The 12,920-nt window shown below is 36.6% G+C and overlaps 1 protein-coding gene across 5 annotated transcripts in view; it reads right to left on the reverse strand.

Moving 5' to 3' along the window:
• The window catches only part of RPAP2 (RNA polymerase II associated protein 2), an 88,241-nt gene that overhangs the window by 38,559 nt on the left and 36,762 nt on the right, over positions 1-12,920 (reverse strand). For all 5 annotated transcript variants that reach the window (XM_034931129.3, XM_003808425.5, XM_034931143.3 and 2 more), the window contains 2 exons: positions 12,318-12,398; positions 2,836-2,904 (listed from right to left, as the gene is read on the reverse strand). In XM_034931129.3, the coding sequence (XP_034787020.1) occupies positions 2,836-2,904; positions 12,318-12,398 (150 nt within the window). The remainder of the gene's footprint in view (positions 1-2,835; positions 2,905-12,317; positions 12,399-12,920) is intronic.

Genomic DNA, 12,920 nt, shown 5'->3' on the forward strand with positions numbered 1-12,920 from the left:
ATATGTATTTTAATTTTATCCCTAACTTGTACAGTAGTATTTGCTATAAAAAGGTGACAAATGGACAAAGTTGGAGATAAAAAAGTCTATCAGTTGAGCCACAGATTTCCAGTGGGGGCAGAAATATGAAAAGCTAAAGGGGAATTTCTGAGAAAAGAGGAAATAAGAAAATAATATGGGGCAGGAGACAGAAGTCTTAGAAGCTGATGATCAAAAGAATAGGGAGATTCAGCTAGTGAAGATACAGAATGTGCAAATGCAGAATGAAAAGAATCTGCAAGGAAGGCCTAGAGCAAAAGTTAGAATTATCAGAAAACAAGATTTCAAAGGCAAAAACCTAGGAAACACCACTTGTCTTGGTGTCTATAGTGACCAAAGATTTTTAAAGAAGCTAAAAGGGTTTCCCCTAACTGGGGAAGATTTTAGTTGTCCAGTTGACCAATGACTAGGAGAAGGAAGGTTAGATCTAGAGGTAGGGATTAGGGCATAACGAAAGAGAGAAGGGATGCAAGGTGAATGACAAAAGCCAATAGTGTTTACTGCTACAATTTCAAGATTGAGTGCCCTAGGCCGGATGCAGTGGCTCATGCCTGTAATCACAGCACTTTGGCAGGCCGAGGCGGGTGGATCACAAGGTCAGGAGTTCGAGACCAGCCTGACCAACATGGTGAAACCCCAGCTCTACTGGGCATGGTGGCAGGTGCCTGTAATCCCAGCTACTCAGGAGGCTAAGGCAGGAGAATTGGTTGAACCCGGGAGGCAGAGGCTGCAGTGAGCCGAGATTGTGCCATTGCACTCCAGCCTGGGCAACAGAGCGAGACTCCATCTCAAAGAAAAAAAAAAGATTGATTGCCCAATATGAAACATGCGATACACTACAGTAAAATGTGTGCAATTTGTTCTGTGAATTCAATTAAGGCACAATTTTTATGGGTCACTGACTCTTGAAATAAGAGGTTCCCTACATTATATCCAAAGTTAAAGAAGTCAAACAGTGCCTAAAAGGACTAGCAAAGCTTTCAGTATTTTGTGTCACATGGATGCCTCTATTAAAATCAAACACTAGAGAGGTTTACTTTTGTATAGAATAATCATATGAAATTTTAATGGTAGCCTTTATTATTTCATTTTCCATACTTTTTCAGTTCTTTGCTATATATTTTAGATAAGATGTGGCAAAAACTTAATCCAAAAACAGTAGGACTTAATGTGTCTTCAGTAAGCAGTGCTCATGATGATAATACTTTCAGTAAGTGGCTTAGAAAGCAAGATTCTGAGATTAGTGCTGAGCCTAGGCCTCTGACTTGTCGACCAAAAAAGTTACTTCTCCCTTTAGTATAATGAATTGCAGAAGTACAGTTAGACAGTTGTCTATAAGGGTTTATTAGCAGGCATATGATCTGGTGGGTGAGCAGAGATACTGATATTTTCTTTGCCAGTGATCAAAATATTTACAAATTTCATAAAATGGAAAGAACTTTCTAAAAAATTAATAAGATCTGTTTCACAAATTACCAATTCAGCTGGAACACTGAATAGTAGAAATGACGAAAGATTTGTTCTTATGGTTGATAAAAAATTTATATCAGGGCATTGAAGTAAAGTTATTTTCTATGTTCTGATTTAATGAATCATGTGAGTTGCATCTAGTTGGGTGACACAGATTCTGGCTCACTGAAGCCTACTCTAATGCTTCTCAGCACAGCCTTCCTAGGGACAGTAAAGCCAGAATAACATGTCAGACTGAAGTAATATCAAAGAAAGAGAAAGCAGGGCTGGAGAGGCTATGAGATTGATTCATAACACTTTTTGACCTGTGAGTGTCTGGTAAGTTTTCAATGTCCTATGGGCTTCAATGACCTCTAACAAGCACCAAGCAGCAACAGTAATGCAATAATGAATGATCCTCAAAAGAAGAATTTTACAATTCAAGCTGAAAAACACTACACTTATTGAATAGTTTTAACCCTATTGATAAATAGCCTTAGAAACCACTAGTGGTTTCTTAAAAGCTGAATGAGTACTAAATGTTTTATATATGCTTTTGTAGTAAGCATCTGGTTTAGTTCCTTTAAACCTGTCAGATTTTAAAAATGTACATTAATTTGAAAAACTTTTTTGGTGCTAATAAAGTATGTTGAAAAACAAAATAATATTAGATATGTAAAAATACAGATGTAAAATAATGAAGCCCATTCAATGTTAATACAATAGACTACTAAAAATGAAACGAAAAGACTATTCTGTATATACTCCACATGAGGATATTTGTCTCTTTCAAAAATGATAACAGGCTGGGTGTGGTGGCTCATGCCTATAATCCTAGCACTTTGGGAGGTAGAGGCAGGTGGCTCTCTTGAGTCCAGAAGTTCAAGACCAGCCTGGGCAATATAGCAAGACACTGTCTCTACAAAAAATACAAAAATTAGCCAGGCATGGTGGTGTGTGACTGTAGTCCCAGCCACTAGAGAGGCTGAGGTGGGAGAATTGCTTGAGCCTGGGAGGCAGAGGTGGCAGTGAGCCAAGATCACGCCAATGCACTCCAGCCTGGGCAACAGAGCGAGACCCTGTCTCAAAAAAAAAACAAAAAAGAGATGAAAACAAATAGTATTTGTAAAGAATAAGGTATTCAGAAGAACAGATGGTAAAAAATATAGAGAATAATTACATATCACTTTAAATAAAAATTGTTTTCTTACATAGGAAAGGAAAATAAGGCACAAAATAGAGGTATGATATTTTCCAAGGCAGTTTACAAAATCAGTGGATCACTTTGTTTTTCCCTAATCAATATGCTTCACATTTAGTAGAGTTAAAATCTGAGAGAGTACTTACAATGACAGCAACACCATAGCAATTAAAGTCCATTCCGCAGGTTTGTGTATAATATTTCTATTTGTTAACCTGAAAGATAGATAAAATTTATCCAAGGAGTGTTACCTTTAAATAAACTTTCTATTTCTTTCTAGATAACATCAGATTTATAATAATGTGCCAAAGAAGCACTTTTTAAAAAAATACTTGTTATATTTGACAGGAAAGAGTCAATAGTATAATAATGTGGCTCAATAGTCACTATCTGATAATGGCCATCTCAAAAGGAAGTGTTCCAGCCCCACTTTTATATGTTTTTAATAATATTACTACTAGACAAGATAAGCATGTAGGAACAATGTGGGAAACTAAATTGCTTGATTAAAACACACATATCCCCAACAAACATACTCATAATATTCTCTATGCTTTCCCCTAACCAAGCAATTCCTCCCCTCCCCTCTTTCCCTCCCTCCCTCTGTCCCTCCCTCCCTTCCTTCCTTCCTTTCTCTCTTTTTTTCTTCTCTCTCTCTCTCTTTTTTTTTTTTAAAGAAATGGGGTCTTGCTATGTTGCCTGGGCTGCAGTGCAGTGGCTCTTCATAGGCATGATCATGGTGCACTGTAGCCTTGAATTCCTGGGCTCAAGAGATCCTCCTGACTCAGCCTCTTGAGTAGCTGGGATGACAGGTACATGCCGCTGTGTCTGGCTTAAGGTAAGCAATTTCTGATTTTAATTTTACTTCATCTTCTGTACCTTTCCATCTGGTGCCAGGTTGGTAGCAGGCAATTAAGGCATGTTATAATGCATAATTTACAGAAATGAGAGTTGGCTTAATAAATTATAAGAATAGGTCTTTATTAAAGAAAAGTTCAGTTTTTAAAAAAATCAGAAGTAAATCTTATCACTTAGCCATTAATGGCAACAAAAAACTCTGTAGTCATCTTAGATTCTCAGAAAGCATTTAGAAAGATCACTCTAAATTTAAAAATTATATAAATCAATAAGAAAATATCAGCCAATACATAAATGATAAAGGATATGAACAGGGAATTTATAGAGGAGGAAATTTGAAATGGACCGTGAAATTTGAAAAGCTCAATCTCACTAATAATTTGAGAAATTAATATAAAGACAATAATTCACTCCATCCACCTGGAAAAATGAAAGACTGACAATACCAAGGGTTGGTGAGGATGGGAAGAAATAGTGCCTTTAACACACTGTTGATGTGAGCAATTGAATGACAATTTGGCAATATCTAATAAAGTTGAAAATGCATATAAACAGCCCAGCTATTTATATACTTCTAGATATAAAGCCTAAAAATACTCTCACTTATACATAAAAAAATGTGTGTTAAAAAAATGGGTTTTAATGCAACTTTGCTTGTAATAGAAAAATAAACTGTGGCATATTTATAAAATATTAAATAGCTGTTAAAATGAATAAACTAGATTTACATATTTTGCTCATCATAATTTTGAATGAAAGAAAGCAAACATCGTATAGCATTTTCTTTTTTTAGACAGAGTCTTGCTCTGTCACCCAGGCTGGAGTGCAGTGGCATGCTCTCAGCTCACTGCAACCTCCACCTCCCGAGTTCAAGCAATTCTTCTGCCTCAGCCTCCCAAGCAGCTGGGATTACAGGCATATGCCACCACGCCTAATTTTTGTATTTTTGTAGAGGTGGGCTTTCACTATGTTGCCCAGGCTGATCTCTAACTCCTGGCCTCAAGTGATCCACCCGCCTCGGCCTCCCAAAATGCTGGGATTACAGGTATGAGCTACGGTGCCCAGCTGGTATAGCATTATTTATATAAATCAAGAACAGACTAAATACTAAATATTGTTTATGGCAGTAAACATACAAAAAAAAGACTAGAAGGATACACATCTACTTCACAGTAGCAGTTGCTTCTGGGGAGGAACGAAGAATGGATTGGGAAAGGGAACAAAGGGGACTGACTTTATGCCCTCTTCCTCCTTTGCATCAGCTATTCCGTCCATCTGAAACAATCTTCTGCCAGGTAAGTTTCCTTATGTCATCTTTGCAATAAGGCCTATCTGGACCACAGTATTAAAAAGTACAACTTGCCCTCTACCTCCCAAACCCAATATTCCTGACCTCCTTATTCTGCTATATGTTTTTCTTTTTTTTCCATACCACTTATTGCCTTCTAATATATAATTGTTGTTTCTGTTTTTTCTTGTCAGAGGGCAAGAGTCTTTGTGTACTTCACTATTCCAAGTTTACAGAACAAGTGGCTGGCCGTCAGTAGGCATTCAATTAATACTTTCTGAATAAATTAATTATAATGTTTTCTTTAAAATATATACCTGAATCAAATTTTAGAAAATATTAAAATCTATTAATTCCGAGTGGAGGATATATTTTGTTACATTAATCTGAATTTTCCCCATCATTTTCCAAAATTTAAAAAAGCCTAGATGATAGGAAGTACAGTATATAATGGTTAGAGTCTGAAAGATATGGGTTTAATATCCAGATCTGTCCTCAGTAGTGCTTTATTTTGGACACGTTGTTTGATGGCTGTGAAACTTACTTTGGTAAAATAAGGACAATAATATCACCCACCTCATAGGGTTCTTGTGAGGATTAACTGTACAAGAGACAGCCATACTGCCAAATCCAATGGACATTTCGCAACCCTCATCTTAATCTGTCCAGCACTTGACAATCACTCCCTTCTCCAGGAAACATTTTCTTTACCAGGTTTTCACTTGCCTGGTTCCCCCACCTCTCATGAGCACTCTTCTTGGACCTTTTAATACTGGAGTGTCCCAGGGCCTCTGGCCTTAGGTCTCTTCTCTCCTGTATAAACAAACACTCTTTCCCTTGGTGATGTTATCCAATCTTACGACTTTAAATATTAGAAACTATATGCTGACAACTCTCAAATGTATTAGCTCTAGTCTGGACCTCCTCCTTGAATTCTAGATTTCTATATCTAAGGGTCCACTTGACACTTCTACTTGGATGTCTAATAGGCATCTCAAAATTTGGTAGAGCCAAAATTGGGCTCCTCATCCTTCCCCCAAAACTAAGGATGGTGTGACACTCCTATCTCAGTAAATGGCTTACCCTATCCTTCCAGAATCCAGTTGCTCAGGCCACAAATCTTATGGTTAAACTTGACTCTCTCACATCCCATGTCCAGCCAGTCACCAAATCTAATGATTCCACCTTCAAAATAGGATCTGATCACTTCTTATTACCTCCACTGCTTTCTCTTCAGTCACACCATTTCTTACCTAGATTACCAAAATAGCCCTGGCTATTTCTAGCTGTATTGGTCTCTCTGCCTCGGCCCATCTGTTGTAATTATCAACTTGGCAGCCAAAATGATGCTGTTAAAAAATGTATGTTAGATCATGTCATTCCTCTGTTCAGAACCTAGCAATTACCCTCCATCTCACTCAGAGTAAAGGTCAAAGAATGATCATAGCTACAAGGCCTATACAGTCTGTACTACACCCAACCCCAATCCCATACTTCTCTGACCACATATCTCTCTACTCTTGCCTCTGCTCATTTCTCTAGCCTCACCAGCAACCTAAATATTCTGTGAATACACCAGGCCTGCTCCTGGTTTAGTCTTTGCACCTGCTATTCCTTGTCTGCTGTAGTTTCACAGACAGCAACACAGCTTGCTCCCTTACCTCCTTTCGGGTCTTTACACAAACAGTGTCTTCTCAATGAAGTCTTCCCTAACCAGCCTATTAAAAAGTGCAACTTTCTCCCTCCTTAGTACTATTTGATTTCCCTGCTTCAAAGGAAAAGGGCAAATTTTTGTACTCCCTCTATTAGAATGTAAGTTCCATGAGTGAAGGGATTTGTGTGTTTTGTTCACTGATGTACCTGTAGCAAATAAAACAGTATCTAGCATATAGCCAAAGGAGCTAGCTCAAATAAGGATAAGCATATAGGAATAAAATGACAAAAGAATAGAATTTCCTTTCCTGGCCAGGTGTGGTGGCTCACGCCTGTAATCCTAGCACGTTGGGAGGCCAAGGCAGGCAGATCATGAGGTCAGCAGTTCGAGACCAGCTTGGCCAACATGGTGAAACCCTGTCTCTACTAAAAATATGAAAATTAGCTGGGTGTGGTGGTGCATGCCTGTAATCCCAGCTACTTGGGAGCCTGAGGCAGAAGAACTGTTGGAACTCAGGAGGTGGAGGTTGCAGTGAGCCAAGATTATGCCACTGCACTCCAGCCTGGACGACAGAGCAAGATACAACTCAAGAAAGTATTTCCTTTTCTATTATACTCAAATCTCCTAGAGTTAAGACAGATTTAAGATTTCATAATTCACTTATACATTCACCAAAAATGTATTTAGAGTATCTGCTGTATTATCACTGTTCCAGGCACTGGAGAGAACACAAATAAGAGGTTTTGCTTTCATTTCATTTCATTTCAAAGTACTTCCAGTAGCAAACTAGCAAAATTTCACCTGTTTTCATATTTTTCCTATTGTTGAGCCAAAATAATTTCCAGCACAGATGCTAAATGAATGTATTTACTATTGTTTGAGTGACAATTCAAAAGGGAAACAGTAATATTTGATAGAAACCATTTAAAAAGCAGATTTTTCAGGCCAGGTATGGTGGCTTGTGCCTGTAATACCAGCACTTTGGAAGTCTGAGGCAGGCACATTGCTTGGGCTCAGGAGTTCGAGACCAGCCTGGGCAACATGGTGAAACCTCGTCTCTACAAAAAATACAAAAATTGGCGGGGCATGCTGGTGTGTGTCTGTAGTCCCAGCTACTCAGGAGGCTAAGGTGGGAGGATTGCTTGAGACCGGGAGGCAGAGGTTGCAGTGAGTTGAGATCACGACACGGCAGTCCAACCTGGGTGACAGAGTGAGACTCTGTCTCAAAAATAAAAATAAATGAAAAGCAGATTTTCAAAACATAATTTGAAATTCATACAGATTGAAATACCTTGATTCATCACTGATTAAATTTAAAATGGACTTTTGTGTAAAAATAAATTTTAATTCAAATCTAATTTAGAAAAATATCTTGATTCAACACTGATGACAGTGAATCATTATCAAGCAGATTCTGATGGAACCTGCTTTACACTACGACAGGTAAACCAATGTAACATTCTAGATAGCAGATTTGTAATGCAATTCAGTGGAAAAGACAGCTCTATTCACTGGGGAAATTCTCATAGAGCCGAAAAAGCTGCTTTATGTTTAGGTCCCAAAATAGGCTCTCAACTCTGGCTACCTATTAGAATTATCTAAGGGGGGCTTTTAGAAAATACTAATGTCTAAGCCCAACCCTAGCCGAATGAAACTCAATCTCTAGGGTGGAGCCGGACATCTATAGTTGTTAAAAGCTCCCCAGGTAATTCTGATGCACAACTGGCTTGAGAATCACTGTTCTACAAGTTCCTATTATTGATTGTCACTTCAGAGAGAAGGATATGGTTATTTATGTCAACTCTTTCCCACTATCAGTATTGATTGAAAAGATTTCTCAACAATAGTTACTGCCATCAATATGGCATTTTTCCAGAAGCTTCACCTGGCAGCCCTAGCCTACAAACTGTCACAGACCTGCCAACGTTGTCCAGAATCTGGAATCTGAAGACTTCAAATCAGCTGTCTTATCAGAGGTCATTCTGTATTCTAAGCAACTGACACTTTTCTGAAGGACAGTGAAGCCAATTTAAGCAATTTTTATCAAAGCTACAGACTTTGACTTACAGTTACTAAAGAGTAAAGATTTTCAAAAGTAATTAACACCAAGGTTTTTGGAACAGAATTTTATAACACCTCCTACCAAAATAAAGCATACTTTTTTGGGCTTATTTTCCCAAAGCTTTTTATTAAATTTCAAACATATATAAAAGTAGAGAGAATATAAAATAAATTCCTATATACACATCACAACTTTGACAGTTACCAACTCCCAGCTAATCATGTTTCTTCTGTACAACCCCATATTCAACACTACTGCTAATCTAGATAATTTTGAAGCAAATCTCAGATGTCATATAATCAAGTCTTTAAATAATGCAGAAAGTAACTAGAAGGGACTTAGAGCCAGAAAATAGGAATGACAGAAAAAAGTCATAATAGTTTATAAGAGGAAAAGGGCAGTTGAATGTCTCCTCATATCTGCAGTGCTGGGATTACAGACATGAGCCACTGTGCCTGGCTGTATTTTTCATTAATAATAATAATATTTTAAAAAACACAAATTAGTCACTACTTATCAATTCTATGGCGGAAAAATAAAGAGGTCCTTAGATGTAGGAGAAAAAAAACAACTGTGAAGAATCACTACAATAGAAATGTCACTATTACCAGTCTCCATTCAGTAAAAGTTCTAAAATTATTGACTGGCTGCCAGAAGGGAGCAGGCAGGAAAACCAAGGGACTGGGAAGGTCAGGGAGGTATTTGCCCCAAAATTATTATTATTATTTTTTGCATTATGCCCTACAGCAGTAGGTTCTCAGCTTTGACTACCCATTAAAATCACCTGGAGAGCATTAAAATCCTGTCCCTTGAATGCCATATGCCAAACCAATTAAATCAGAATCCTTGGGGGATTGGGGGGCGGTTGTGGGGGGGGGGTGGTGGAGTAGGACCCAGGTGGCAATTTTTAAAGGCTCCCTAGGTGATTCTAATAAGCTTCCAAATTTGAGCAAATCTCACTGATAGAAGTATCTGGGGTAGCCTAACCTTTTTTTCCTAAAGTTTCTAGTAATTTTTGAGAACCTCAGAATAGTTTTTTAAAAAAGAGACATCAAATTAGATCTATAGAAAAATATTGTTCTAAAAAATATAGACAAAGTAAATTAAATTGCTAGTTAACCTATTCTACATAAGCTAGATAAAAAGTGTGTAGTTGGAGACCATAGGGCTTATTCTCATCTTTTCTGATATGTACAGCATAACTTTATCGGTTTGCTCAGAATGGTGATTAAATAAGTGTTGTCTGCAGGAAGGTGAATGGCAAGTCCTTTGAAAATCAATGAAATGGTCAGGAGCTGTGGCTCTTGCCTGTGTCTGTAATCCCAGCACTTTGAGAGGCAGCAGGATCCCTTGAGGGCAAGAGTTCAAGACCAGCCTGGGCAACATAGTGAGACTGACCCCTATCTCTACAGAAAACTTAAAAAAAAAAATTAGCCAGGCTGCGGCTTGAGCCCAGAAGTTAAGGCTGCAGTGAGCCATGATCGCATCACTGAACTCCAGCCTGGGCAACTGAGCAAGACCCTGTCTTTAAAAAAAAAAAAAAAATCAATGATCAGCCTCTGCCTGATCTGACCTTCATCTTCCCTCACTCGACTTTATGTTAGTATGATGATATTCACTCCCTGGTAAATCCTGAACAAATCCTAAACTTCAGTGTTTCCATACTGTGTATATCTATTTAAACTTTATCATCAGTGTAGACAGTTGTTAAATACTTTTTATCTCCTTTTGGATGCATGGTTCTGTGATAGGTATAAGACAGTGTATCTAAAAAATGTCTCTCGTCATTATTAACAGGACACACAGCATGCAGACAAGTTCAGCTTTGGACTTGTTATTTTGCTCAAATCCTCTTTTGGCAAAGGCCAAGGCCAATCTGAGGATTGACATCCCTGAACTTGTGAGTGATCAATAATCTTCAAATTGCATAGTTTTCATGACACCTAATGAGGGTAAAAATCTTAGTAATTAGAACAATCATATCATTCAGTTTATCATTACCTAAACATTCACTTTCAAATATAAACATCCTAGATAAAATGAAGTAAAAATGTCTTTATGTGCTTGTTTTATCAGCCAACTGAGGTGTAAAATACCACAATAATTAATGATGCCTGTGAAAGCTTAATTTTAAGTATAAAACAATCAGTAATAACTTTCAATTATTTAGGAAAATAGAATGATAGTTAATACAAACATTGAATACACTAGATTACTTTCTCAAGAACATATCTTGGGAATAGGTTAATAAAAATTTAAATAATCTAAAACAGAATAATAGACATTAGATTTTATAATAACTCAAACTTTGCAGAAATGTATTACCTACTAGTAGTCACAACATTAAAGAAAATAACCTTGAAGACCTGTATTTAAATTTCTGTTGGGGAATTGACGATGAATGAAAATCAATGTCCCCTCAAACTATCATGAGTTGGAAAAATTCCTAAATTATATATAAACAACAGATATATAATAATCCAATATAATATCTAATCATGATATAAAAAAGTGTTAAGATAAAACTTAGAGAAAACTGAGATATCCCAAGTACATTTTGTTTACTCAAAGTTCACTACAGAAGACTCTAGAAGAATGTTTTAAGACATCTATAGTTTGGAATCTATGAAGGTTTGATAGTTTAATGTAAATTATTACAAATTATCCTTTTCAGCAGCTGAAGACAATTCTTTGAAGACAAATAATTTTTGAGGTTTGCCTTAAACTATGAATTCCAGATACAAAGCTCTTTCTAGTAAAAGACTTATTGAAAAACTTTTTCCTGAATTACTTTTGGCATACAAAAAGGTTACTGATGTTTTTAAATTTGCCAGTTTAAAATGATGTCTATTAGGTGTTACTAATGTACAGTATGTGACTGCAAGAGAAATCTAACAGCTGACTATGCCAAGAAACTGTTCCTGTACTGTAATTTTACACTTCTAAAATCTGACTGCTATTGTTGACAACAATAGACTATAATAATAAATATATATGATAAATTTCTTGGATGAATTAATTCTTCCACCCTAGAAGTTTATTCTGTGTCAGTGCAACATCAGCCACAGGCAAATGTTAATTTTAATATTTGGTCACTGGCATTTGGCTGAAATGTGTATTTGGTACACCTCTACTAATAAGGCATTTAGAGGCTTATTGCTATGCTTCTTGGTAGAGAGAACCTAGTCTTAGCCTGAGTGAGTATTTTTATCTTGATAGTTTTAGGAAAAATCACAACAGTTTCACTCACAATTGATATCAATTCTCTATTCTCCCTTTCTTTATAGTTCTTAGCACTTTAAGTCTGTTCTGTGTAATTCAATATTAAATTGCCCACTGTCTTGTACTGTTTACTGTACTCACATGATCTTCACAGAGGAGAGTTCTTCCTTTAGGGTGGCACTATGTTTCTTTTACATTACCCATAGTGCCTGGTGCAGTGTGGGTCAGCCAATATATATTCACTATTTCACTTAAACCCATAGTATTACTGGCTTTGTGTCATAGATATAATTTTCCTTCTCAATTTTAGGCTATTCCATAAATAAACTATCCAAAGTGAAATATATAATGGCTTGAGCAAATAAAGGTTGCATTCAATAGAAGAGAGAAATAATGTTGTTTAGTGGAGGAGAAAATAGAATACTCTATTTAGATCTGTGACATTGAAAGGTAAGTCACTTACTTTCTCTGTGCCTTTGGATTCTGCAAGGCAATAAATAAAGTCAAAATAATTGAGAAGGATAATTGTAATATAAATACTAACCTGAAAGTTCGAACAAGATTTTTAAGTTGTGTGTAAATATCTCCCAATGTAATCTGAAGAGGAACCAGAAGCCCAGGCAACCTGAAAATTAAAAAATTACATTTATTTTAAAACAAAATTATATGGAAACTTTTTTTGGGTCATGCCTAGATCTGAATTTTCCATAGGTAATATTGGCATTTAGGTGGAAGCAGTCATGATTTAAAGGTTAACCTAGGTTATGATTGGTGAGAACTCATAAGGAAACATTCATAGTAACCCCACACTCCACTTTGTAGTCTGTTACTGAGTGTGAAGCACTGAAACACAAAATCATTTTGGCAGCTATTTAAATTCTTGTCCCTAGTTTTACTTACCTGTTTATTTTCAAATATTAGACCAAGATGGAAAGAACACAACTGCCCCCAAAATGGTCCAATCTGAGAATGTGGTATATTCTTCCTTACTAAATCCCCATGGTAGGAGTGAAAATTAGTACCTTTTTAGGAAGCAATTTGACAATATATATTAACAGTTTAAATGTGTTTGACCCAACAGTTTTACTATGAAAAAAATTTAATCTAAGGAAATAATCAGATGAACATAAAAAATATGCTTGTTGCA

This window comes from Pan paniscus, chromosome 1 (assembly GCF_029289425.2).
Source record: "Pan paniscus chromosome 1, NHGRI_mPanPan1-v2.0_pri, whole genome shotgun sequence".
Lineage (NCBI taxonomy): Eukaryota > Metazoa > Chordata > Mammalia > Primates > Hominidae > Pan > Pan paniscus.